The 24,052-nt window shown below is 50.4% G+C and overlaps 1 protein-coding gene across 1 annotated transcript in view; it reads right to left on the reverse strand.

Moving 5' to 3' along the window:
• Adcy3 (adenylate cyclase 3) overlaps nt 1-24,052 on the reverse strand; it is an 89,326-nt gene that overhangs the window by 4,564 nt on the left and 60,710 nt on the right. Inside the window, exons 4-16 of the mRNA XM_028778087.1 lie at nt 14,508-14,638; nt 13,920-14,031; nt 13,637-13,764; nt 11,908-12,066; nt 10,503-10,677; nt 9,260-9,388; nt 7,702-7,844; nt 7,387-7,548; nt 5,578-5,665; nt 4,586-4,702; nt 2,568-2,827; nt 2,214-2,279; nt 632-716 (exon numbers count right to left, since the gene is read on the reverse strand). Of these exons, the coding sequence (XP_028633920.1) occupies nt 632-716; nt 2,214-2,279; nt 2,568-2,827; nt 4,586-4,702; nt 5,578-5,665; nt 7,387-7,548; nt 7,702-7,844; nt 9,260-9,388; nt 10,503-10,677; nt 11,908-12,066; nt 13,637-13,764; nt 13,920-14,031; nt 14,508-14,638 (1,755 nt within the window). The remainder of the gene's footprint in view (nt 1-631; nt 717-2,213; nt 2,280-2,567; nt 2,828-4,585; nt 4,703-5,577; nt 5,666-7,386; nt 7,549-7,701; nt 7,845-9,259; nt 9,389-10,502; nt 10,678-11,907; nt 12,067-13,636; nt 13,765-13,919; nt 14,032-14,507; nt 14,639-24,052) is intronic.

Genomic DNA, 24,052 nt, shown 5'->3' on the forward strand with positions numbered 1-24,052 from the left:
GATGTGTACTCTAAAGCCATCCAGTGGAAAGGTTTAGAACAGGGATGTTGAATATCGTGTATGGCAACACCATAAGGAAATAGCTAAATGACAGAAGAGCTGAGAGGAGTCACCTAATCAAAATGGCATCCTATAGTTGCATTGAGGACCTAGGCCTCCTGATACAGTAGAGATCCAAGCTGGGGGAGGGGGGAGGCGGCAGGGGCGGAGAGGGCTCTGCCAGAACCAAGAGGTATCCCCAGCTCTAGCTGCTCCGTTTGCGAAGTGGCTTGGGGAAGCTGTACTTCCCTGGCAAACCACTTGGGGGCATCCAAGCTAACTGTCCTTGTATGGCTACTTCATCTTTACTGAGCAGAACTTCATTACGGCCTTTCCCTTTCTCTTCTGACTCCAAGGCTAGTGTATCAGTGACCACCCCCACCCCCATGCCAGGGTGAGTGCAGAGGCCTTGAGCCCTGTCTAGGGAGCACCGCCCATCCTGGCGGAGGGCAGAGGAAGAAGCTGGGACACAGCTGGTGCATCCCATGTGACATGTTAGGTGAGGGAGCTGCTTTTTGTAGGTGCCTGGGCTTCTGAGTTCTAGGATAGCTCGCTGGGAGGCCCTTAACACAGAAGAGGGTGTGGCACTCACGTGGCGTGAGAAGTAGTAAAAGCTCAGCATCATGACGAACATCATCACAGTCATTGAGTACTTGGACGGCACCAGGGGCAGTCTGCTGGACAGACAAGAACATGCAGTGTACCTTCGCCACCCTCCAGCAGGGCTGTGCTGTTTGCTCTCGATGTGGGCTTTAGAAGCTTCCCCCGCCCCGGTTCCTCTCACAGTCCAGTAGGCCCTCTCGTCCCCTTGCATGTGATTAGGCTGTTGGACTTGGAGTCTGCAGCAGCCCCAGCTTCCCTGGCTATCGGCTGTTCTTAGGCTGCCCCTCAGATGTTCTGAGAGTCAGCTGCTGCACCTGATACATCCGAGATGTAGCTACACTGGATAGGATTTTGAAGAAGAGACTCCCTAGCAACGGGACCAGGCTACAATCTCACTGTGGTCTTTCTGACTTTGGCCATAGTTTTGTGTGGACTTACAGTTAACTTCCATCACTGCATACAAACAACTCTGCTACATGAAGAGGCAATTGTATCTGTTACCATGGATGTCATTTGGGATTTGTATTATGGATGGCATTACTAGGGATATTCTCCCATGTCTACCTTGGGGTATATATGTTACTATCAACTTTTCTAAAATGTATGTAGAAGTTCTGAGCTATGGGTTTTAGATTTTTTTTGTTTGTTTGTTTGAGATAGGATCTCTTGTGTCCCAGGGTGGTCTTGAACTATTGACCTCTTACCTCCATTATAGGTATACACCACCATTTCCAGTTTATGCAGTGTTGGGAACCCAAGGCTTTGTTCGTGCTAAGGCAAGCATTCTACCAAATGAGCTGTGCCTCCAACCCCATAGGTCTATTCCTAACCCGATCCGAATGGCTATAACAATGTACACAAGCACCAGGAGTAGATGACTAACACTGGACTTAATAACAGAGCTTGACATTTTTGCCAGATTGGTAGGGGTATAGTGACAGTTTGTGGTGGCTTTAATTTGTGTTTGGGTTTTGTTTTGTTTATCTAAATGTCCTTTAGTGGTGTCCATTTAAGACTTTTTCACCCTGAAACTCACTCTGTAGATCAGGCTAGCCTTGAACTCACAGATCTGCTTGCCTTTGCCTCTATAGTGCTGGGATTAAAGGTGCGCCCCACCACTGCCCAGCCATTTAGACTTATTTTATGAAGGGCACATTCAAGTCCCCTACTCTTCCTCTATTAGCACTGTCTTTAAAAAAAAAAAAATCTCACCTCAGGATCTGCTCTAGGACTTTAGGATGCATCTTTGATGTTCTCAGGGAAGACAGCCTAGGAAAGCCGATCTACACCGGATTCCAGAGGGGAGGGCTAACCTCCATAATTCCAACTTGACCCTGTTTCTTCGTTTCCCTGACTGTGTGTCTCCTGCCAGCCTGTTAACTGCAGCTGCCGTCCACTTGAGTGGTTTCCGCTCAAGTCTCTGTGCCCTATCCTTCCACACACTCAGCCTCTGTCCAGCTAATCCACAGAAATTTGCAACTCCTTTAACTGATATACCTGTAACTGTATTATAATTGCTGCGTATAGGGCAGACTATAAAGCAGACAAGGCAGAAATGCAGTGACTCTTACCTGTCAGTGCCATTGAGCCCAGGGGTGGAAAGTACCTGCATCTTCTCTAAGGCCACCGTAGGAGAGCTGTTGAGCAGATAATAGCACATTCAGGCCACATCTGGATATAAGAGGCTGATACCCCAGCAAAACACTGAGGTGTCCCAGATCTACTCGGTGAGATGGAAAGGACCGCTCCCAACGAGCTGTGCGTGTCTGTGAGAAGCCCTGAATTTTCATGACTCATCATTATTTCTCTGAAGAGCCTGCGGTAGAAAGCCACCTCAGCTCAGGCACAAGGCCTTGAAACAGGAATGGGGTGGGCCACGTGAGAGGAAAGAGACCATGCACACCCCCAATCAGGCTTCATCTTACTCCTTCTCCTGAAAGCGCTTATGGTCGTATTCATCAAAGACAGGACACCAGGCATACAGGTTGATGGCAGTCACGGCGCCTGTGACGAGCAGCATGAGCGTCAGCTTCACCATGTGGCTGACCTGCACCAGCATGATGGTGGCGATGAGGGACAGCACAGCAACGTAGTTGTAGTACTTGGGGTTCTCCATACAGCCACCATCCAGCTCCATCCCGGCTGTCATGTTGTAAGGTCCCATGTAGTACTGGAGACAGCTAAGCTGGAGGCCAAGACAATGGGGAGGGGGATGGGCGTAGGGGACATGAGTGGCAGGTCAGAGGGATCCCTCGGCGATGGCAATGATGAGCTCGCTCCCTCCACCGTACCCTCAGAGATGGGAAGTCTAGCAGAGAGCGAGCTTACACGTTAGAGACTGCTATGAAGAGCCGTATCGGGATCTCATCAGATGTTCAGAAAAACGTAGTGTACTGTCAGCACTGCACCTAATCTACAGAAATCCCTCAGACAGTCAGCAAGTGGAGAAAGGAGACCTGGGAGCCCAAACTCCTGGCTCCTGGTCTAACATGCTTTTCCCATCATACTTGCTGCAAGAGATGCTGTGTGGCCATTCAGGATCTCTGGGGTGACAGCTATTCTACCAGCAGGGCACCCCCTACCTTCTGGAATCTGTTCATTGGCTACACTACTGTCCACCATAGTTAACAGAAAATGTGTCCATAAGCTAACTAAGCCTTTCTAGATGACCTGCAGCTCACCTAGCTTTGGGTAACAACTTGGCATGTAATGCCAGGGTGTACGGGATCCCTGTGGACCCGTCCCAGGACCTTGGACCAGGGTATCAGCTTCATATGTCTCATGGGATCAGGAGCGTCATTCTGCATGATGGACACCATGCAGCCCACAGACTTCCTGCGCTCTGGGACTCTCACTCCTTGATCAGGTAGGTGTCCAGTTACAGCCCCACAGCCTCGCTTCTAGGACTTCCAGAGTGAGTCTCTAGGCTGATTTTATTCCCGTGCTTAAGTTGTTAAGTCACAGCAAGTACTATACAACATTGTTAGCAGGACTCAGGAGAACACACTCAGTATGCCCAAATTAGAACAGTCCATACTGACTGGCGGGAATGGTGACCATTCTGCCCCTTTCCCTCACAGAGCATCTGGGTGCCCTCTCATGGAGCCCTAGCTCTCCATGAACTGAGCAGGACAGAAGATGGCCTCCCATGAGATCTCCTGGGCTCTGTGAGGTTATGTTCCTGCTCAGTCACCTAGGAATGTAGGGGAGCTACCTGATGAAATGGGCCCACCACCTCAGCCAGTAGATCCCAACACTGGCTATGCTTCAATGAACACAGCTCATGAGTGCTTATATCGTGCACCTTAAGCCTTGTGGTGGAGGAAGACATCTCAGGCATGTATTTGTACATACACAAGATGCATATACTTTGAGAAGCTAGAACAACCTCCTGTGTCATTCCATCAGTGACATCTGCTTTTTATTTGTTTTTGTTTTTGAGACTAGGTCTCCCACTCGCCCAGTACAACTCAATAAATAAACTGGCTGGCCAGTGAATCCCAGAGATCATGCCTGGCTTTTTTCACATGCATTCTGGGGATGAAACTCAGGTCCCAAGCCTTTGACCAATTGAGCTATCTCCTAGCCTCTAAAACTGCTTCAATTTTTGACTGTCACTATGTGACCTAAAGCAAGCAAGCAAGCAAACAAGCAAGCAAGCAAACCTTTCGTACTTTAATCCCTTCGTGTGAAACTGCAGATGTTGGTGCACCTAGCTGTGGACCGGCCACACTGGACCCTGGGAGGAAAGGGCTATGAAGAAACAAGTCAACCTTGGAAGTTTTCTGAATACCACAAGGAGACTCTCTCCACCTAACTGGGATGTCCAGTGTCAGATTCATCTACCTGAAATGTATGCTGACAGGAACAGACTGGCAAGCTGACAGCGTACAGCCCCTCTCCCCTGGGTGTAGGCCCCTTCAACAAGGAAGCGAAAGCTCACCATGTCCACAACATTGGCCATGACCAGAATGAAGATGGCTAACATGGCCCAGGTATTCCTTGCCCAGCGGGTCCGGTCAATCCAAGAGGAGAAGGCCACGAGCTTCTTAGGAAATGACTAGGGGAAACAAACAAACAAACAAACAAACAAACGTGATTTCAAGGGATTGAGCCTCTACTTGTATATCCTGAAGATATGACTATCCGTGGCTGTATGTCCATCTGTATGTCCTGAAGATATGACTGCTCATGGCTGTATGTCCTAAAGATATGACTGCTCATGACTGACTGTTTCCATGCTCTGGTTCCAGAAACCTAAGAGGCCATGCTTTGCCTGTGGGTTCCCAAAACTGACAGGGAGAGAATATAAGTGTGCAAGTACTTGAGGTAGTATCCAGCCCTAGGCCTTCAGGTCATAGCTCCTAGCTAGGCAGACACATCCAAAATGTGTGGGCAGCTCCAGAAGCGAGGCCAGGGCAGGGAGCAGTATTCAGGACTAGCCATCTGCCTAGCTGCCTCCCTCTCCCTTTTCTGGATCAGAACACCTAACTCCCAGGTCACCTGGCAAGAGGCCCGTTAGACTGATTTTCCTAAGATTGCTTTTCCCTTGTTATTCTGATCAGAAACTTCCTGGCACACAAGTGCCTACAGAACTCTCAATCTGGCTTTTAAGGTCTTTCACACAGTGGAAGCCAACCCACCTTCCAGTTGGATCTGCACTTCACTGCCTTATATGTGCTTACTCATGGTCCACAGGATCCCATGTCACAGAAGGGATGAATGAGGGAGAGGGATGGGTGGGTGGATGGATGGATGGATGGATGGGTGGGTGGGTGGGTGAGTGGATGGATGGATGGATGGATGGATGGATGGATGGATGGGTGGATGCCTAAATGACTCCCACGGACAAGTCTATCAGGACTTGACCAGAAGCCTATCATTTACACTCTAGAGACTAGAAGGTTCCAGGTTGAACTGGGGAATGCCTCTTACCCTGGGAAAGATGGCAGCCATTGAGCAGATGGTCAGAATCAAGAGCAGAACCTCTCCAACCACAAAGGTCACGTAGTTTGTCATCAGCCTGTGGCAGAGAGAAGGTGACAGGGTAGTAGAGAGGTCAGCTGAGCACAAGCTTATGACTGGCAGCTTCTCTTTGACACCAGGAAACTCTTGTTGCTGTCTTAGCAGAACAAGATGATGGGCCCTGGCAGAGGAATGCCAACAAAGGGCCTGGGAATGCCACCCTCGAGCCACTAACTGTCCACTGGGACTTTTCTAGAGGTGAGGGAGGGTCACAGATGCTCTGAAAATAGCCCAGTAATAGCCTGGGAAAGGGTTCTTAGGAACGAGCATCAGGACTGGAGCCAGGGTGAGAACAGTGCCGAACAGAACACAGATGTGCCGAGGGCTGGTGAAGTGGCCTCTGGCTGCACAGAGCACACTGAATAAGGTTTTTCCACAGCCATTTCTTCCCCTCCACTCTGGAAAATCCATCTGCTCCAGATCCTTCTCATTCCTCCATGGAGAAAAAACACTCTTGCCAAGAGCCTCCAGAAACTTAGGTTTCCAATCCAGTATTCAACTCTGGGTCGCCTCTTAACACCTTCTCACTTGGTCACTGTCATCTCTTAGCCTGGCCTCAGCTTCCACTCTGGCACACTAACCTGTTCTCACACACCCAGAAGGTCCCCTTCTCAAATCTGTGCCCAACTTGTATCTTTCTGCCAGACTCTGCACCCAAGAGTGTGAACTGTGCCCAGCTCCCTACCTTAACTCCTGTCATTGTCCCATGCATGCCACCCCAGCTCCCAGCACTGTCACCTCACTATGCCTTGAGAGGCTTGGCCCACTGCTGCCTCTATGCCTGCCTGAGATGAGCAGCCCCAGACTCACTCCCCAGCCCTTCAGGACTGTAAAATCCCACCTTGTCAGTAAGGTCTGCTCTGACCACCTACAGAGGCCTACGAACCCTGCCAGACCCTTCTTTGCTTTACGCACACTCATCACTACCGCACACACACGACTTCCTGTATAAATGTTCGTGTGCTTTCCCATCACCCCTGCCCCCGTGAGATGTAAGCTTCACGAGAGCTTGTTCTCTGCTATGTGCCCACACTCCACACAGCATTTATAAATGGAATGGCTCTAACTTCACAGCAGTTTGGAGAGTCACACAGAGTGGGTATCCTCACTTCACAGATGAGGCTCAAAATGGCGCTCAGGGTGCCTTCTGGGACCTGCCACTGTCCTGCCTACAGAACCTCAGATGGCAGCCAAGTCCCAAGGGTTCTGGCAGCTCTTCAACTAACCCATGCAGGGCTCCATGATCTGCTCATGAAGGACTCATGCAGAGGGGAGATGCCCACTTGTCCCTTGAGGCCAGGAAGGTGATAATTAACCTTCAGGTAGGGCTTCCACAGCTGAGCTGATTCTGGAATACCCTGCCTCACCCCAGAGGACCTGCTGCTGACGTCAGTTTGTGTCTAGAGCCTAGATTCTAGTTTTATGAAGATGAGCCAAGAAAGAGTCAGCATGACTGCATGATTCTGTGACTAAAGATTTGGTCATATCCCCACTCTTGTCCCTAGAGCCTCTCTAGCCATGTCTCCATCTTCTTGGATGGCCCTGTCACCAGCCTTCCTGCCTCCCATTTGGAGGTTGACATTACTGTGGACTCCAGATGGGGGTCAGGGAAAGAAACAAGGAACCCAAACAAGGCCAGAGGCACCTGGCCCTTACACTGCTGCCACCCATTCCCTGATCCCTCTCCTGGCCTGTCAGCCCCACTCTGGACTGCCTCACCAGGGGTCAATGAGTATCTCCACCATGGCCGTGCAGAAAAGGACCACACAGGAACAGCTAAAGGCAGCCCCGCTCTGCTTCTCCTTCTCCACTGAGTAGCGTGTTTCCATCTCTGGGTCCATGAACCTCATGGTTAGGAGGAATGTGTTTCTCTTCTTTACCCTGCCATAGAAACAAGCCTTGTGACCCACATGTCATGCCTACCATGATTGCTGGGATGGAGCCCTGTTTCAGATGACTGTTCGCCCCTCCCCCCATGCACTGAGTAAGGGCCAGTGAGGGGTGGCAGCCGGGGCCTCAGCAGTAGCCACTTACACCTGGGCGGACTCCCGCTCCAGCAGGGCCTCATTAAGCAGCTGGTTCAATTCGTGCTCATCCTCAGAGGCGTCCACCACACGGTCTGCCAGGTCCTGGAGGCGCAGCCTGCGGCGGGGGTTGGGGAACGAGGGGTTGTCAGCCTGTAAGCCAGGGAGGCAGAGTCAGTGGGGCAGATGGGACAGGTGGGGGAAGGTGTGGGAAAGACTAGTGACAAGGAGGGGAACAGAGGTTATACTCCTAAGGACCGAACCCTTTCCCTGGTTCCACCCTGCCTTTGTCTCCTTGGTCCCCTAACAGGAGCTCTACAGCAGCTGTCCACTGATGCAGGTGCCTTGGGGAACATCAGCCCAGGTCTGGGATGGGCCTGCTGCCCCTCCTCTCACAAGAAGCCTTACAAGGACGACCTTGGGATTGTAGAATCCCAGCTCCGGGGCTCAGGATTATCGGTCGCCAGTGGTCTAATGAGAAGGGGCTGGCAGAGCTGGCAACCACTACCACTTCATGCCCCATCAGAAAGAGAAGCAGCGAGTCCGAAACAGAACCCAGGATTGAATTGCACAGCCATCAGCCTCAGAGTTGACTGCCCACACCCGTCAGAGCTGTGTAAGTCTGAGAGGCATCTGAAGCCAGAGCTGAGATTCCTGGTTTAAGTCCCAGCATTCCTGAGCCCACTTTTTCCTTCTGTAAAATGTTGTGGGTGGCCCACTCTGGCACCCAGAGTCTCTCTCCGTGGAGCATGAGCTAGCTATGAATGAGACTCACTAATGCTTAGGGCCTGACGAGTTACAAGCTTCTAAAGCCATGTCTGAGCCAAGCTGTGTTGTGTATGAGTCCACTTCCTATCAAGAAAAAAAAATCTTTGCTTTTAATTTATATGCATTGGTGTTTTGCCTGCATATATGTCTGTGTGAGGCTGTCAGAAGCATCAGACCTGGAGTTACAGACAGGTATGAGCTGCCATGTTCGTGCTGGGACTTGAAGCCACGTCCTCTGGAAAAGCAGCCAGTGCTCTAAACCACTGAGCCATCTCTCTAGCCCCAAGAAAATTATTCTAAAGAGAAGCAGCCAGATGGATGCCCCCCAAAAAAGCCGGCTTCCATGAATTTCTGTCTACCTTCTACAACATCTAAAACCTTGGGGAACAAGTTGTTACCTTTATCAGTGGGCATGTTTGACAGGTTTCTGAGTAAAGGGAGATTCTAGGTTGTCTCCTCATCCTTTGGGACAACATGGCAGCCCTTCCTTCCATGTCTTCAATGCACAGAACTCATGGGGTATGAGAAGGGCATGTCTAGACACAAACACTCACTCCCAAATAAGCTCCCACCCTGCAGAATCCTCACAGATCATGAACCTACAAGCCTGGGCTACTCCAGTTCGAGGATGCTTCAGGGGAGTGCCTTTGGGGACCTTATTCCCCCTTCTCCCGTGTAACTGCATTTATACTGCTGAAAAGGAAGAGGACCTGAGCTGGTGGCCAATACCCTCCTCCAGCATGGCTCCCACTACAGCAGCCTATCGCTCCCTCCCCATCCCTGCCTGACCCCACACCCACCTGGGCCTCCTGCTCTTCAGCCTCCTCTGACGTGGAGCCGCTGGCATGGGCACTTCCATTGGGCTCCTTGGTCTCAATAAGGGCAGGAGAGCTGGGTTTGGAGGATGCCGGTGCTCCGTTTGGCAGGGCCTGTCACAGACAAGAGTGCTCCTCAGGGCCACAAACCATGGCCTCCTACCTACCCCAGCCTGTGACTGTTCTATTATTGTTCCACAAACTTTCTCCTACGTTTATGGAAGTCTTGCTGACATAGAGATTTCATCAGTTTATCCTCTGTGATGTTGATGTTTTAAATCCTGTCGTTTTCTAGTATCCATTGCTACTAAGAATAGTTTTTGAAACAGAGAGAGGACTCAATTACTCCAACTCCTATTTCTAAGACACCAACTCAATGACAGTGCCCTGAAGTCTCTTTCGGGTGGGGGCCTTGTCAAGTGAATAACCTCCACGAACCTCAGATTAGTGTTTGTCCATGATGGAGTAAGTCAGACACTGTAAAGGGAAACAGTTTGTTCACCCAATTAATAAGTGTCTGTTGAACCCTGACTTCTCCTAACCCACATTCTCATGAGGAAGGGCAGACAACAGCAAAACAGGCAAGAGAAGAAAAGGCAGTCATAAGACAATAGGCAGAAGGAAGAGGATTGTGGGGGTTGCTGGGGAATCCAGTCACAAAGAGGGTCATCAGGGGAGGGTCCCTGTGAAAACACCATTTCAGAGCAGATGTGAAGGAACATCAAAAACGGGATGAGAATTATAGAAAAAAATGAACAGCTAGCCTCGGCTGTGCCCTGAGGATGTGAGTGACAGCTGAGAGGCCAGCAGTGCTGGAGCAGGGTAGGCAGGGGGAGGCTGTGGCAGACACTGTCCAGTGGCCAGGCCCAGGGCAGGCCCCCAGGATAGCTGGACTGCTTTTGTGCTGGTCCTTCCTCATTCCTTCTGGAAAACCTTCCTTGGCCTTGGCTCTCCTCTTCCTACAGCCAGCCCCCACTCGCTGCATCTCCCTCCCTTGGTGCGCATATCACTACTGTAGCTTAGCCTTCTACACTGGTGGTGGCCTCTCCCTTCTGGCTGCTGTCTTGGGACATACCACAGTCATCCTAACTCCAGCTTGCCACACACGATACTGTTGTCCCTCAGAACTGGTTTCAGAAGGAAGCTACCGCCAGACTGAGTGTCAGCGGCTCATTCTAAATCCCTTCCTTTCTTCCTCTCTATAGTTAGAGCTGGACAAAGGACTCACCGAGCCATGGAGGCCATTTTGAGCTGTTTTCTTCACCTCTGGCTTGGAGGCAATGATGAGGTAGGTTTCGATGCCCTTCTCATCTAGGTAGTCGCAGCGGCTGCCCCCATCACCAGGCTCTACATCAAACTCCCCCTTCAGGCAGTCCATGGTGCTCTGGGAAATGTGCACGCGCCTGCAGCACAGCGAGAGGCCCTGAGCATGCTCCGGAGGTAGCCCTCGCCTGCCCCAGAGACAGACAGCAGACCACACAGCACTGGCTGGTGCTGGGACAAGTGAGGGCCCAAGGAGCAGACCTGCTGTTGGCTAACTGTATGGGCAGCATGGCACCTAGTGCTCTGAGCTTCGGCCCCAGAGGCTGTTGAATTCTTAGAACAGGAATAAGATTTTCCTTCCTGGTTGTGAAAAGTATCAGATGAAAGGCTAAAGAGATGGCTCAGCACCTTCTACTCTTCCAGAGGGCATGAGTTTGGTTGCCAGTACCTACATCAGATAGTTGACAACCATCTATAACTCCAACTCCAGAGGATCCAATGCCTCTGGCCTCTGCAGGTACCTGTACAACATGCGTGCATACCCACATACAGGTACATATACCTACATATATGTGAAAATAATAAAAATAAATCTTTTAAGTGTTAAATGAGATACCAAATTTCAATACCAACTCTGAATGCTAACTTCAAGAATTAGATTCTCTCTACCTTGCCTCCCTGCTGCCACGGGGACCGAAAGCCACATAGTCACTAAGGAGAGAACAGGAACTGCCTCTAATGAGGCCCCAAAGGCAGGAAAGGTGGGACAGGCCAACTGCATTCTGCCCAGAGACAGGCACCTGAGGGTAGTCTCCCAGCAATAGCTGGGAGTGCAGATGTGCTGCTTAATTTTTGTTTGTTTGTTTTGGTTAACCTCACACCACCTAGAGTCACCCAGGGATAAGGAATTTAAATTGAGGAACTGTCCAGATCATACTGACCTGTGACCGCGTCTGAAAGTAATTATTTTGACTGATGATTGATGTGAAAGGGTCCAGCCCACTGTGGGCGGCACCATTCCTAGGCAGGTGACTCTGAACTGTACAGGAAAACTAGCTCACAGGGAGGAAGAGATTGAGCTAGTAAACTTCCATGGTTTCTGCTTCAGTTCCTTCTCTGACTTCCCTTAATGGTAAACTGGAAGTATAAGCTAAATAAGTCCTTTCTTCCACGGGTTGTTTTTGGCAGAGTTTTGAATACAGGAACAAGAATAAGGCTACAACACAGGAACAGAGGGTAGGAACACTGCTCCTGGGAGGAGTGGGATTTTTGGACCCTTTGTCCTTCATTAGGGCCACAGCCCTGAGAGTGGATGGGATGGTCCCCTTCCCTTGGACTTTATTCCTACCCCCCTGGAAGTTAGTACTCACCCTGGAATGCCACCAGCCTCCATCTTGTTTGCCACAGTGACATCGGTAGACCATACATCATACTGCCAGCGCTTCTGGCCCAGGACACCACCTAGCACAGTGCCCGTGTGCACCCCCACACGCATGTCCACTCCGGTCTTGGTCTTCTCTCGCACGTACCTGCCAGGCACAGAGAGGTGGCACTGGGTAAGGCATGCCATCGTGAGCTGCCCAGCAGTCTTTGCTCTCACAGGTGGACTCCTCCTCCATGCTGAGAGGACCTAGCATGTGCTCTCTGGCTTTTTACATGAGCTAAGTAGCTTGCACTAGGGTTACTGGAGGCCAGCATCCAGATTCAGTGATGATAGGCCTGGAGGACACAGTGACATCCTCCAGAGGACTTCTTATTTCTCTCTTCTATCCCTCATTCATTCATAAAGTTAATGCTTCACTGAGTTTGTGTCTGGTGTGCTCTACATGCTGCAGACACAGCCAGCTCCTTGCCCAAGAACTCCAGAAACACGAAATTCAGAGATTTGCTGTCCGGGTCTAAAACAAACTCAGGACAAATGGCTAACTGTGGTTCCTATTAGCATGCCAATATGCTGGCTTCCATGTTCTCGCAGCACTGTGAATATCTGTTCAAGTCCATGCCGGCATCCTGGCTCTCTCACCCCATCCTAAACCTCCAGCTCATGGGCTTCCCTGCCCCTGGCTTCCCATTACTATAAAACCCTGCTGTTTTGGCCATGCATTCTCTTGCCACCCCCTCCCCCCTTACTTCCCTCTCTTCCTTTCTTGCTCTCCCACCCCAGCCCCGTGGCTAACTCCAGTCTGCTGACCACTTACCATGCACTACTTTCTCTCCCTGCCAGGGGCTCTTCCCGATGCCTCTGGCTATACTGTCCCTCATATCTACAATAAAAATCTTCCCCTCAAACATACCTTGGAGCAGTCATGTCCTCCGTTTCTATTTGTCTGCTGGGTTGGGAGGGAGGCTGAACCTGTCAATCCTAATCTACTGACTATGGAGGAAGAAGGCAGGGGACACGAGAGGGCCTTCAAGCAGGAAGATGGTAAGAACTCACAGCTGCCCCGAGATGGGATGTGTGGGTATTCCAAGCTCTGACCCTGAGAGGAGAAGCCTCCTGGAAGCTTTCTTTCCTACCTTAGGCTCCACAGTTCTCCAAGCTACCACACATGGAGTCTAACTGAGGACTGCCTTTCCAGAGCCTTCCAGGCCCATGTGGAGCAGCGATGAGGCGCAGAGTGAGAGGAAGGGAGTTCACCACCCACAAGCCCACAGGTGGAAGCAGAGCCCGGGCTGGAACAGAGGTTAGTATCCCATAGCACCTGCTGCCAGCCCCTCCCTCCACAGCATGTGCCCGCAAAGACCCTTAACTGTAGCATAGAGGACAAGCTCTGAACTGATCTGTTTAGGGAGGGAGATTGTAATGACAAAGCAGAAAGAGAAAAAGAAAAAACATGGGAGAAGTCCACCAGGGACAGTGGCCATTCCAAATTTCAGCTTCCAGCCAAAAATCCTACCAAGCAAGCAAGCAAGCAAACAAACAAAAACAAGCCAGAGCTGAGACACGTGTCCTAGAGACTGAGGAGTTTTGCTGTTTCCCTTAGCTGTGAGGAGGCCACACTGGACATCAGGGCCAGGACTCCTTATTCCATGCCTCAGACAGATCCTCCATGGTGCTGGATGTCTGGCCACCCCACCCTCCCAGGGGGACCCACTTACGAGATGGCCTCTACCATGGCAAGCCCCATGAGGATGGAGCACACAGCGTGGTCCTCCCGGTAGTCAGGCAGCCCACAGATGCAGTAGTAACAGTCACCTAGGATCTTGATCCTCAGCTGGTGGTATTTCTGAAAGGGCAGAGCATGGTCTGTGTTCCTGGCCCCTGGCCACGGAGGAGAGGGACAGCAGGTGGAGGAAGGCCAGGTAGGGCAAGCCGAGGAGCCCGAGACAGGAGGGGGGGCTGAAACCCACAGTGGCAGGCGTGGACACATCTGGGACTTACGGCCGCCAGCTTGTCAAAGCGGGCAAAGAGCTCGTTGAGCAGCTTCACGAGCTCCTGGGCGCTGCACGCAGAAGACAGCTGGGTAAAGCCCACGATGTCTGCAAACAGGATGCTGCGAAAGGAGAGGGCCACAGGCAGTGAGACTCCACCCACTCCTGCCAGCAGGGAGAGGCCTTCCTCCTCGACTCTACTGCAGTGAGACCCCGTCACAGCTCAGACTCCCAAGCTTATCCTTTGCAAAGTCCCCGGATCCTGCCTGCCGACCACTGCCCCATCCCCTTCTGACTCTCTCCAGGCCCCAGCCTCAGAGCTGGTCCTAAATGGCTAGGTGGCTGCCAGGAGCCCTTCTCTGAGAGATGGTTATTCACCTGCGGGTTAGACCACGCAGGTGATGCACATTTTCACCCTGCCGTCTACTGCTATGGCTCCTCCCATTGGTTCAGGGGAACCAAGGTGCACATTGTAGGGGTAGCCTAGCCTCTAGTCCTTGGGAAAACCAGGCCCCACAATACTCAGTAGATCCCATGAAGCCGTGTGCCTCCCTGGTCCAGCCTGCTGCCAGGGCCCAGGGCCTCTCTGCCATCATACCTGACATTCTCGTGACGGTACATGTACATGGTGTTGAACTGCTGCTGGTCCTTCTGACTCTCATCTTTCTTCATGTCCTTCAACATCTCGTCAGCCACATGCTTGGGCAGGATGGAAAGCATAAGGTTTTCCTGTGAGGAGAAGCACAGGGTTAAAGAGAAATGGCCTGCACTCCTCCTACAAGGCCAAGTTCAGACACTTCTGGAAAGAAACCCCTGATTCAATAAACCCCTGATCCTGGTGAGGGATGTCATCCAGGAACTATACAGCCTTGCACGAAGGCCCCAATGGCCATATGTCAGCAGACAAAGGCCAGCCTTGCACGAAGGCCCCAATGGCCATATGTCAGCAGACAAAGGCCAGGCTGGGCTGCTTCTTACCCCGACAAGGCTCGGCATCATGGCAGCCCTGCATATCAACTGACAGGCATAGGCACAGTGTGTTCCTCTTTCTCCAAGAAGTGTGACCATTCCTGTGTCCTCCACACTACCAGTCCCTCACTGCTGGGTCCTCTTCCTGTGTCCCACAGCACCTTCATAGAGCAGTCACCAGTTCAGACTCAACCTGACTGAAGTCCTATGGCACATAAGTTAATCCCAGAGCCAGCAAGAATTCTATCCCACCCTAGGTCTACTGAGGACACAGGTCAGAATTACACAGCGCAGTGTGACACTGGTGGCCCACCATTGTGAGAATGGAGGCAGCTTGCTGAGAGCAGAGACAACGGAGACCACCAAAGCAGGGGGAAAGTGTCATGTGAGGAAGGGGTCAAAACCCACCACATGACGTGGAGGGTACTCAGGGGCCTTCCCAGAAGTGAGACAGAGCTAAGTTTTGAAAGGCAGGTAAACGAAGGCCTTCCTGAGAGAGCCAGCTGCAAATCCAAACCCGACACATAAGAAAAGTCCTTCAGGGCTCAAGGACCTGACAGTATCTCAGTGGCGGTGGAAACAGAAACTCTGCTCACGTATTAACTAGGTGGAGATCAAGAGTCAGCATCCTGGCCCGTGGGCCAAATGTGTTTGCTGTCTGCTTTCATAAAGTTTTATTGGCACACAGCCATGCTCACTTGTTTACACATTGTTTCTGACTGTTTTCACACTCCAACAAGAGTTGAGCGGTTATGACAAAGACCATATGGCTGGCAAAGCCAGAAATATTTGCACTCTAACTCTTTCCAGAAAAAAAACAAAAAAAAACAAAACAAAACTGTGGCTTGGACATCTGAGGGGATGGCGCCAGTGCTCAAAATACATAATCATAGAGGAAAACCAGATGTGAGGGAAAGTCAGGAGCATGGCAGTACACGTGCCTAGGCTGAGGAGTCCCACAAGACCTCCACGAGGGAACACCCTGCAGTCAGCACTTAGGAGAGGCCTGGAGGCCACACCAGAAGCTCTGGAAATCATGGCAACACGTGGGTCAGATGGGGTGGAAGGGAAAGGAGCCAGAAGACCATATCATTATGAGGTATTAGCTATGGGGGGTGATGGGGGGAGGACACAGGACCCCTGGGGGTGCCGGGCAGGAATCAGAGGAATACAAAATGCTGTCTCCATCATCCGCAAGGGAAGAAAGGGGTAGTGGTGGCTGGTGAAGGTTTACAAAGGTCAAAGGGCAAGAGAACCTTAGAGAATGGGCAAGGAGGTAACTAGGCTGTAAAGTAGGCCAGGCCAGGTTGAGAGAAGGGGCGGGAGACAGGGGGGGGGGGTCCGCCGCCGAAAAGGGGTCGGGGGGAGGGTGCTGCAGAAAAGGGTGGGGATGTGATAAAACGGTCCTCGTGACCAGGCTGGAGTCCACCTGGAGCTCAGCCACTGAAAGGCTGGAAGGTCTGAGGAGCTCAGTCACCAGCCCGAGTCCTGAGTCACCTAGTTCCAGGATGGCTGGGGTCTGGCTCTAGCCTGACGTGCTTACAGCAGTCTCAGTATTTGTCCTTCTCCCATGTTAAGAACCTCAAGATGGCATCATCACAGTGCAGGAATGAGAAGCCACATAAATAACCCCAGTGCGCCCTGCCCTAGCTCCACCAGAGCCCAGGAAGCAGCAGAGTTCCCCAGGGCCTACAGCCTAGCAGAGCAAGTAAGACTCAGGCGACCCTGTCACTTGGTATCCCCAAGCCCCTGCCAGTCAGGTGAAGTCAGAAGAAGTCTGATAATAAATAAATAAATAAATAAATAAATAAATAACCAACCAACCAGAGCCAGGGCCTTGTTAGCCTCTTAGGGTAGCCCAAAGAAAGCCGCTAGAGTAGCAGAAGCTGGGAATTCTGGAAGATGTGGAGAGGAGGCAGCTGGGGGTAGGGCTTTAGACTGAGCTTCTCAAGGCCCCCAGCCTACCTGGGGTGGGAGATATGTAATTGCCCTTGTAAACCAAAATCCACAGGGGTAGGAGCAGGCAGGGTGAAGAACAGGACTCTATATTCCCAGTGTGGTATCAGACAAGTCACAATCCCTGGAGCCTTGTTTCCTAGGTGGTGAACCAGGACTAAGTGGCTCATTAGCTCGAAGCACTCAGAACAATGCCCGGCCCCCAGGAAGTACTCAGTATATCCTAGCTGTCCAATGTCATGGCCGAGTATAGCTAAGGGAGTTGGGACCTCTATAAGGTGTGGCCCTGTCTTCCTCTAGGCTTCCAGGGTGGTCATGGAGTTTTAGGTTGAGTTCCCTTGGATAGCCTAGTGTCAGTGGAACACCTTCCTGTCCCTCAGCCAGGCTGCGTGGGGTCTCTCGAGCAGGTCGGGTAATGAAAATATACAAATAAGCGTCCTCCTATTCACCTCGACCTCCCCAACTCTCCTGACACTCCACCATCTTATACATATGCACGTGCACCCCACACCACCAGTGTGCATACAGGTGCTAAGTGACAGGCTCAGAGTGGGGATTGGTTGTCCTGTGTGTAAACACATGCACAGAACTCAGGTTTAACAAGGTCACAGCACCGAGCTAATCTTGCTAACCTGTGGGCTACAACCCCAGCTACCTGACTCCACTCCTCTCCAACTGCCTCGGAGCTCTAGGGACACAGCAAAACCCTTCTGGGCCCCCATTAGGACCTCAAGGATACCGGAGTCCAGTCCAGCCCTGGGAAGAGTCATGTGGCCCTGATCACATCCTGACTCCCCTTTAAACACCGCCTCCTCCCAGCTGGGTCTGGATCCTCAAGTGTCAGCATGACTACGTCAGCAGGAACACAAGATGAGGGTGGCTCTGGAGGCCAAAATACAAAAGCTTCAGAAACACTATCTGTGGAGGCCATTAGTTTCTTCTGGGATGAGATGGTCAGGGATGTCCTTCCTTCCTTCCTTCCTTCCTTCCTTCCTTTCTTTCTTTCTTTCTTTCTTTCTTTCTTTCTTTCTTTCTTTCTTTCTTTCTTTTCTTTCTACCTCTCTTTCTTTTAGATTTGTACTATGTATTTCTATAACAATGTTGAATGATACAGAATGTTTAAAGACAGAAGGCCATAAATAATTGCCAACCTTAAAAATAACAAGATAGGGACTGTGGCTGTACATGAAGGCCACCAATTTCTTTGTGTGATATGTGGAAATCTCAGTCTCAAAAGGCTTGCTTCCCCTGGTTTGCTCAGCTACCTTCCTTATACAGCCTGGGCCCATCTGCCTAGGGATGGCACCACCCAGAGTAGGCAGGGACCTCTCGTATCAATCAGCATTCAAGAAAGTGCCCCACAGCTGAGCATGGTTCGGTCTTTGAGCCTAGCATTTGGGGGTGGTAGTGAGAAGCAGAGGCAGGCAGATTTCTTCACGTTTGAGACCAGCCTAATCTATAGAGTTAGTTCTAGGACAGACAGGGCTATGTAAAGAGACCCTATTCCCCTCATCCCCCAAAAAAGCCCCATAGTCACAGCCAAGAGCCATGCTGGGGGCAGATCCTCAGCTGGGACTGGCAGTCCCTCTGCCTGGGTGTCTGGGTTTGCACCAAGCTGATAAAAGCTGTGACACAGAGTCTTTCTGTAACTGTGTGCTGTGTTTGTCAGGAAGTCACCAAGAGGGAGGAGAGTTCTGCGGAAATTCACTGTGAGTTGCTCTTCCTTTCCTGTGAAGCTTCCCATTTTCTCGACGGTTTTATAATATGACCTTCAAAACTAGGTCAACAAACGGTCGCCTCTGCTCACTAAGCTTGGAATGCTGACCTCTGACACTGTGAGGTATGCTCACTGAGCATCATTATTTACAGATATGGATTCACTGACTCATGTATCGGGCATCCGCAACGGACACAGATCAGTTGCACAGTGGACATATAGCTGACTAATGATCCTGGGCGTTATGTTAGTTTTTACGATTTTCAGACTCTGGGTCCCTTCTGTCATCTCTCCTCTAGCAGCACCTGTGGGCGCTGAGCAGGCACATTTCCCAGGATGGCCTTCTCCCGCTTCAGTGTCCTGTCCTGAAGTGCCACATGCTGTTTTCTATCTTAGCCTGTCACCGTCATTTGGACAGTAGAGAATCTTTCCAGACAAATGGACATGGGAAATGCTACTCCCTTAACCTGACGCTACTTTTTATCTGATGGTGTGACCCACTGTAAGGTGTGTCTGCTGGAGGCTGAGGAGGAAGATCTTGAGATAGTGATGACTACCGTTGCTGAACAGATAAAGCACTTTAAAAAATCAAAATACTCTTTTTTTTGGGGAGGAGGGGTTGGGGATATGGCTCAGTCAATAAAGTACTGAGTTCAACCCCCATGGCTATGTAAGTAGCAAAGCTAGGTGTGGTGGCACACACCTGTAACCCTAGCACAGCAGAGATAGAGAGAGGAGCATCCCCAGAGCTTACTGGTCATTACAGCTTGATTGGTAAGCCTCAGCTAACAAGAGACCCTGTATCAAAGTAGGTGAACAGCATCCCATCTCTAAGGATGACACCCGAGGTTGCCCTCTGGCCTCTGTACAAGAGAATACACGAGCATGTGCATATGCATGAAAACACACACACACACACACACACACACACACACCTTTATCATAAAAGCCTGTAATCTCAGCACCAGAAAGGTAGAAACAGGACGGTCAGGAGTTCAAGACTAGTCTTAGCTACATAACAAATCTGAGAGCAGTCTGGGTTACATAAGACATGACTCAGGAAGGAAGGCAGACAGGTGGAGGGATGGGGGAGGCAGCAAGTGGGGGTCATGCTTCAAGGGGTCAGGGTTCCCTGATCCTGGATCAGGCTGCCCAGGCCTCTCACCTTGGGCAAGCACTTCTGGGTTTAGCCTTTCAGTTATACAATGGGAGCCCTCGTAGGCTCTTTCCATTGTCCAAAGTATAAAAGCTTTCACAGGGAAAAACTTTGAAAATCACAGAAAAGTTAGCTATGTCACCAGGACTGTGGTTAACACAGATTTTGATCCAGAGTGATCTGAGGAAATGGACAGGATGCCATTCACATGGAGTAAATGTTATAATACCCACCTAAGTCCCCAAACCAACTGTGGAGGAACAGAAGAGAAGAGGCATAGTAACAGGAGAGGGGAAACACTGACATCTGCCATTCTGGTAGATTCTGAATGACTTCACAGCAAGGACGGCCACTGACACGTGCCCCTCGTGCCTGGACCTGCACCTTCAGCCGGTCCTTCCCTGAATACTGCAGGGGGAAAGCGCACTAGGCTTCCCTCAGGAAGTGAGCAGGAAGTGAGGGAGCTGGAGCAGTGCACCTGCTGGGGCTGACGGGGCATGGGGAATTTGCAGGGATCCCAGAGCCCACCCCAAATCTGAGCAAAGGTGCTGTGTGGAGAGGACATGAGACTTACTTTGGGGGCCTCAGATGAAGGCTGATAAAGAAGCAGATGCTTTCTGTGAGGGGAAAGACTTGGTTTGGTTTTGTTTTGTTTTGTTTTGTTTTGTTTTGTTTTGTTTTGTTTTGTTTTTGGTCACAGTACAAAGAATGTGTTAGCCTGGGGGGTGGGATTCCTGAAGCCTGGTGAGAAGGATTGTGGGTATTAAACTGGAGGTTGGGAGGCTGGCCCAAGGGAGGTGGAGTAACCAAAGCCTGAGAGCCAGTGAGCAAAGTCTGGGGCACTGAGACTGTGCTCAGCTCTGAAAAGACAGCAGGTCACCTCAGCAGTTTCTCCTCAGCTCTGCCCTAGGTTACAGGTGGGGACAAGTCAAGGGCCTGGCCCTGTCTGGGAAAAAGGCCAAAGTCTGCAGAAAGACTTGAACTCTGGGAGGTCTTCAGGGTAAAAGCAAAAAGCCCTCAGATTTGGGGGAGAGGCACCCCAGGCTTGTCTTAGGCAGTGTACAAACATACCTTGGAGTACAGGGCTGACAGGGGTGGAGGGGGTGAGGCCTGTACCTCAGAGCAAAGGCCACAACAGCTTAGGCAGGATCGGTGCCCCTAACACGGGCCAGGGTCACTTGTATAAACAGTGCCTGGCTACGCAGAGGTGATGTCTGTCAGCATGGCCTCCACCAAGCTCAAAAGGAGCCAGTCAGGCCCTTGTCAGCAGTGACTCAGAGTGCTGGCTCAGGACTGAGATGGAGGAAGGAGGCCAGCATTGTCCCAGGGGCCCTCAGTTGTTAGAGTTGACACTCTGATGAGGCGTTCAGGAGTTAATTACAGCAAGGAAGCCAGGAGGGATGTGGGTAAATGAACTCTGCTGGTGAGACGCTAAGCGTCTGCAACAGCCTTGCAAGAGAGGAGAGACTGCGATAGCAAAGGAATCCAGTGTGGGAGATGGTGGGGGAACTGTGTGTGTGTGTGTGTGTGTGCAAGAGAGGAGAGACTGCGATAGCAAAGGAATCCAGTGTGGGAGGTGGTGGGGGAACTGTGTGTGTGTGTGTGTGTATGTGTGTGTGTGTGTGCAAGAGAGGAGAGACTGCGATAGCAAAGGAATCCTGTGTGGGAGGTGGTGGGGGAACTGTGTGTGTGTGTGTGAGAGAGAGAGAGAGAAAGGGAGAGAGAGAGAGAGAGAGAGAGAGAGAGAGAGAGAGAGAGAACGTGTGTATGAGAGTGTATGAGTGTATGTTAGAGAAAGTGTGTGTGAGTGTGTGAGTGAGAAAATGTATGTGAGAGAGTGTATGAGTGTGTGTGAGAGAATGTGTGTGTGAGAATGTGTGAGTACATGAGTGTATGTGAGAAAAAGTGTGTATGAGTGTATGTAAGAGTATTGTGAGAGAGAGTGTGTGTGAGAATGAGTGTGTGTGAAAGAGTCTGTGTGTGAAAGTCTGTATGTATGTGTGTAAGAGTATTGTGAGAGTGTGTGTGTATCTGTAAGTGTGTGTGTATGTGTGTAAGAGTGTAGTATGTGTGTATGAGAGACAGAAAGTGTATGTCTGTGAGTGTGTGTGTGTATCTGTGAGTGTGTGTATGTGTGTGAGAGTGTAGTATGTGTGTGTGTGAGAGAGAAAGTGTGTATGTTTGTGAGTGTGTGTAAGAAAGTATTGTGAGTGTGTATGTGAGTGTGTGTGAGAATGTGTGAGAGTATTATGTGAGTGTATGTGTATGAGAGAGTATGTGTGTGAGAGAGTCTGTGTATGTGTATGTGTGTGTTTGTGTACCCTGGTGGCATGGATGTTGAGTATAGTGTCTGTGAGATGGATAAAGTCTTCTCTGAGGGATGGGTATGAGGATGCTTAACCCATGTATCCTACCTATGTGTTGCGTACTTGAATACCTACCTACCCACACACTTGCCACTGTAAGCAAGCCTGCAACTACTTAGCCAAACATATCCTGGTCCTGTTTCCAATTTATCCAAATACCCAAATTCTTGGAGCTTCTAGGCCATTTGGAAGCTAAAAGGACACTGAATCCCTCTGAGTGCCCATTCTGGCTTGACCCTCTGGGCAGAGGAGGCTATGGAAGGCAGGAAGTGAGGTCAAGTCGAAATATCTCAGCTCCTCCCAAGGAGAGGACCAATGTAGAAAACCTGGAACCTGCAGGTTATTTTCCTTGCAGAATGATGTAGCCCCAAACTAAGACATTCAGTGACTAGTTGCCAGCCATCCTTGCAAGTTCAGGAAGAAAGTATCAGGTCAGGAAGGACCAGTACCTCAGGACAGGAATGTTTTACTCTCCTCATTGCTGGCTATGCAGTACTTCTGTCATGGGCTTGGGCTTCCAAGTGGTGTCTAGAGACAAGGAAACTGCACAGGCCAAGATGACTGCAATCTCAGGAGACAGCCCATGGGGTCCAAAGTTGTGTGGTACCTGCCATCCTCACCGAGCCAATCTGGCACAGAGTAGGTGTTCCTCAGAGGTTTGGTGAGTTAATGAGCCATCAAGGAGGAGACATGGCCCAAAAGGCCAGCTGTCATCTTCTAAAAGAGCTCCAAGAAAACCTCCTGAGTCACAGAAATGCTCTGAGTCTGTGCTGGCCAACATGGTAGCCACTAGCGATGTGCAGCTACTGAGCACACAGATACTGACCAAGAAAGCTGAGTAACTGTGGCCGAGGACATGGCTTAGTTGGGAGAGTACTTGCCTAGCACGCATAAAGCTCTGAGTTCAGTCCTCAGCATCATCCAAACCAGGCAAGGTTAAGGTCAACCAAGGCTTCATAAGACCCTCATGTTTTAACAATCCAACTAGGGGAACTCACTTTTAGTTGAAATCAATCCCAGTAGAAACAGTTACATATGGCTAGCGGCTTCTGTATTAGACAGATAGCTTTAAGATACTGTGGAAACTGAGTCTAGCCTGAACCCTGTGCTAACGGGATGTATTGGTCACATCTGTGCGTGGCTGGGGAGAGTGTTTTCAGAATCTGACCTGGTACCTCACATCATCTGCTCTGTCACTGACCCAGAAAAAGACAGCTCAACACCATGCTAGGCATGGTGGCCCCAGCAAACAATGCAGACACACTCCCTCCTGGACAAGGCTACCCATGGCTTCAATCCCTCCCTTTGCCAACTCCTCAAGAAAGAGTAAACTCGCTAGCATGCCTTCCAGATGTGCTCCTGTTTTCCTTTATTGTAACAGTCATCCCCTCCAGTTGTTCCCAAGTCAGTGTCTGGCTGGTCTGACACCAGTCTCTTCCACACTGAGAACAAAGAATATTCCTCCAATGTCAACTGTCAACCACAAACAGTTCCCTATCACACACACACAAACTCATATGTGCAGATGCACATACATATACTCATATACATACATATAAACACATGCATAGGAGTCACATAAATACACACAAACATGTATACATATGCACATTTATACACACACATGCATAGGCACACAAACACACAGAGACAAACATGCATATGCATACACATTTATGCATACACAAACATGGAGATAAGCATATGCGTACGCACACCTACTGCACACACACACACAGCAGGCACATGCCCACACATACACACCACTGCTCTGTGACCCAGATCAACTACTTTCTGCCAGCACCTATTCACCAGCTCCCTTCTTCCTCTTCTTGAAAAGCTCCGAAAGAATCATGTTCTTTGTAAATGTTTAATATGAGGCCAGCCTGGTCTTCAGAGTGAGCTCCAGGACAGCCAGGACTACATGGAGAAACCCTGTCTCAAAAAACCAAAAAAAAAAAAAAAAAAAAAAAAAGTTT

Source organism: Grammomys surdaster, unplaced genomic scaffold (genome assembly GCF_004785775.1).
Source record: "Grammomys surdaster isolate TR1022 unplaced genomic scaffold, NIH_TR_1.0 324, whole genome shotgun sequence".
Classification (NCBI taxonomy): domain Eukaryota; kingdom Metazoa; phylum Chordata; class Mammalia; order Rodentia; family Muridae; genus Grammomys; species Grammomys surdaster.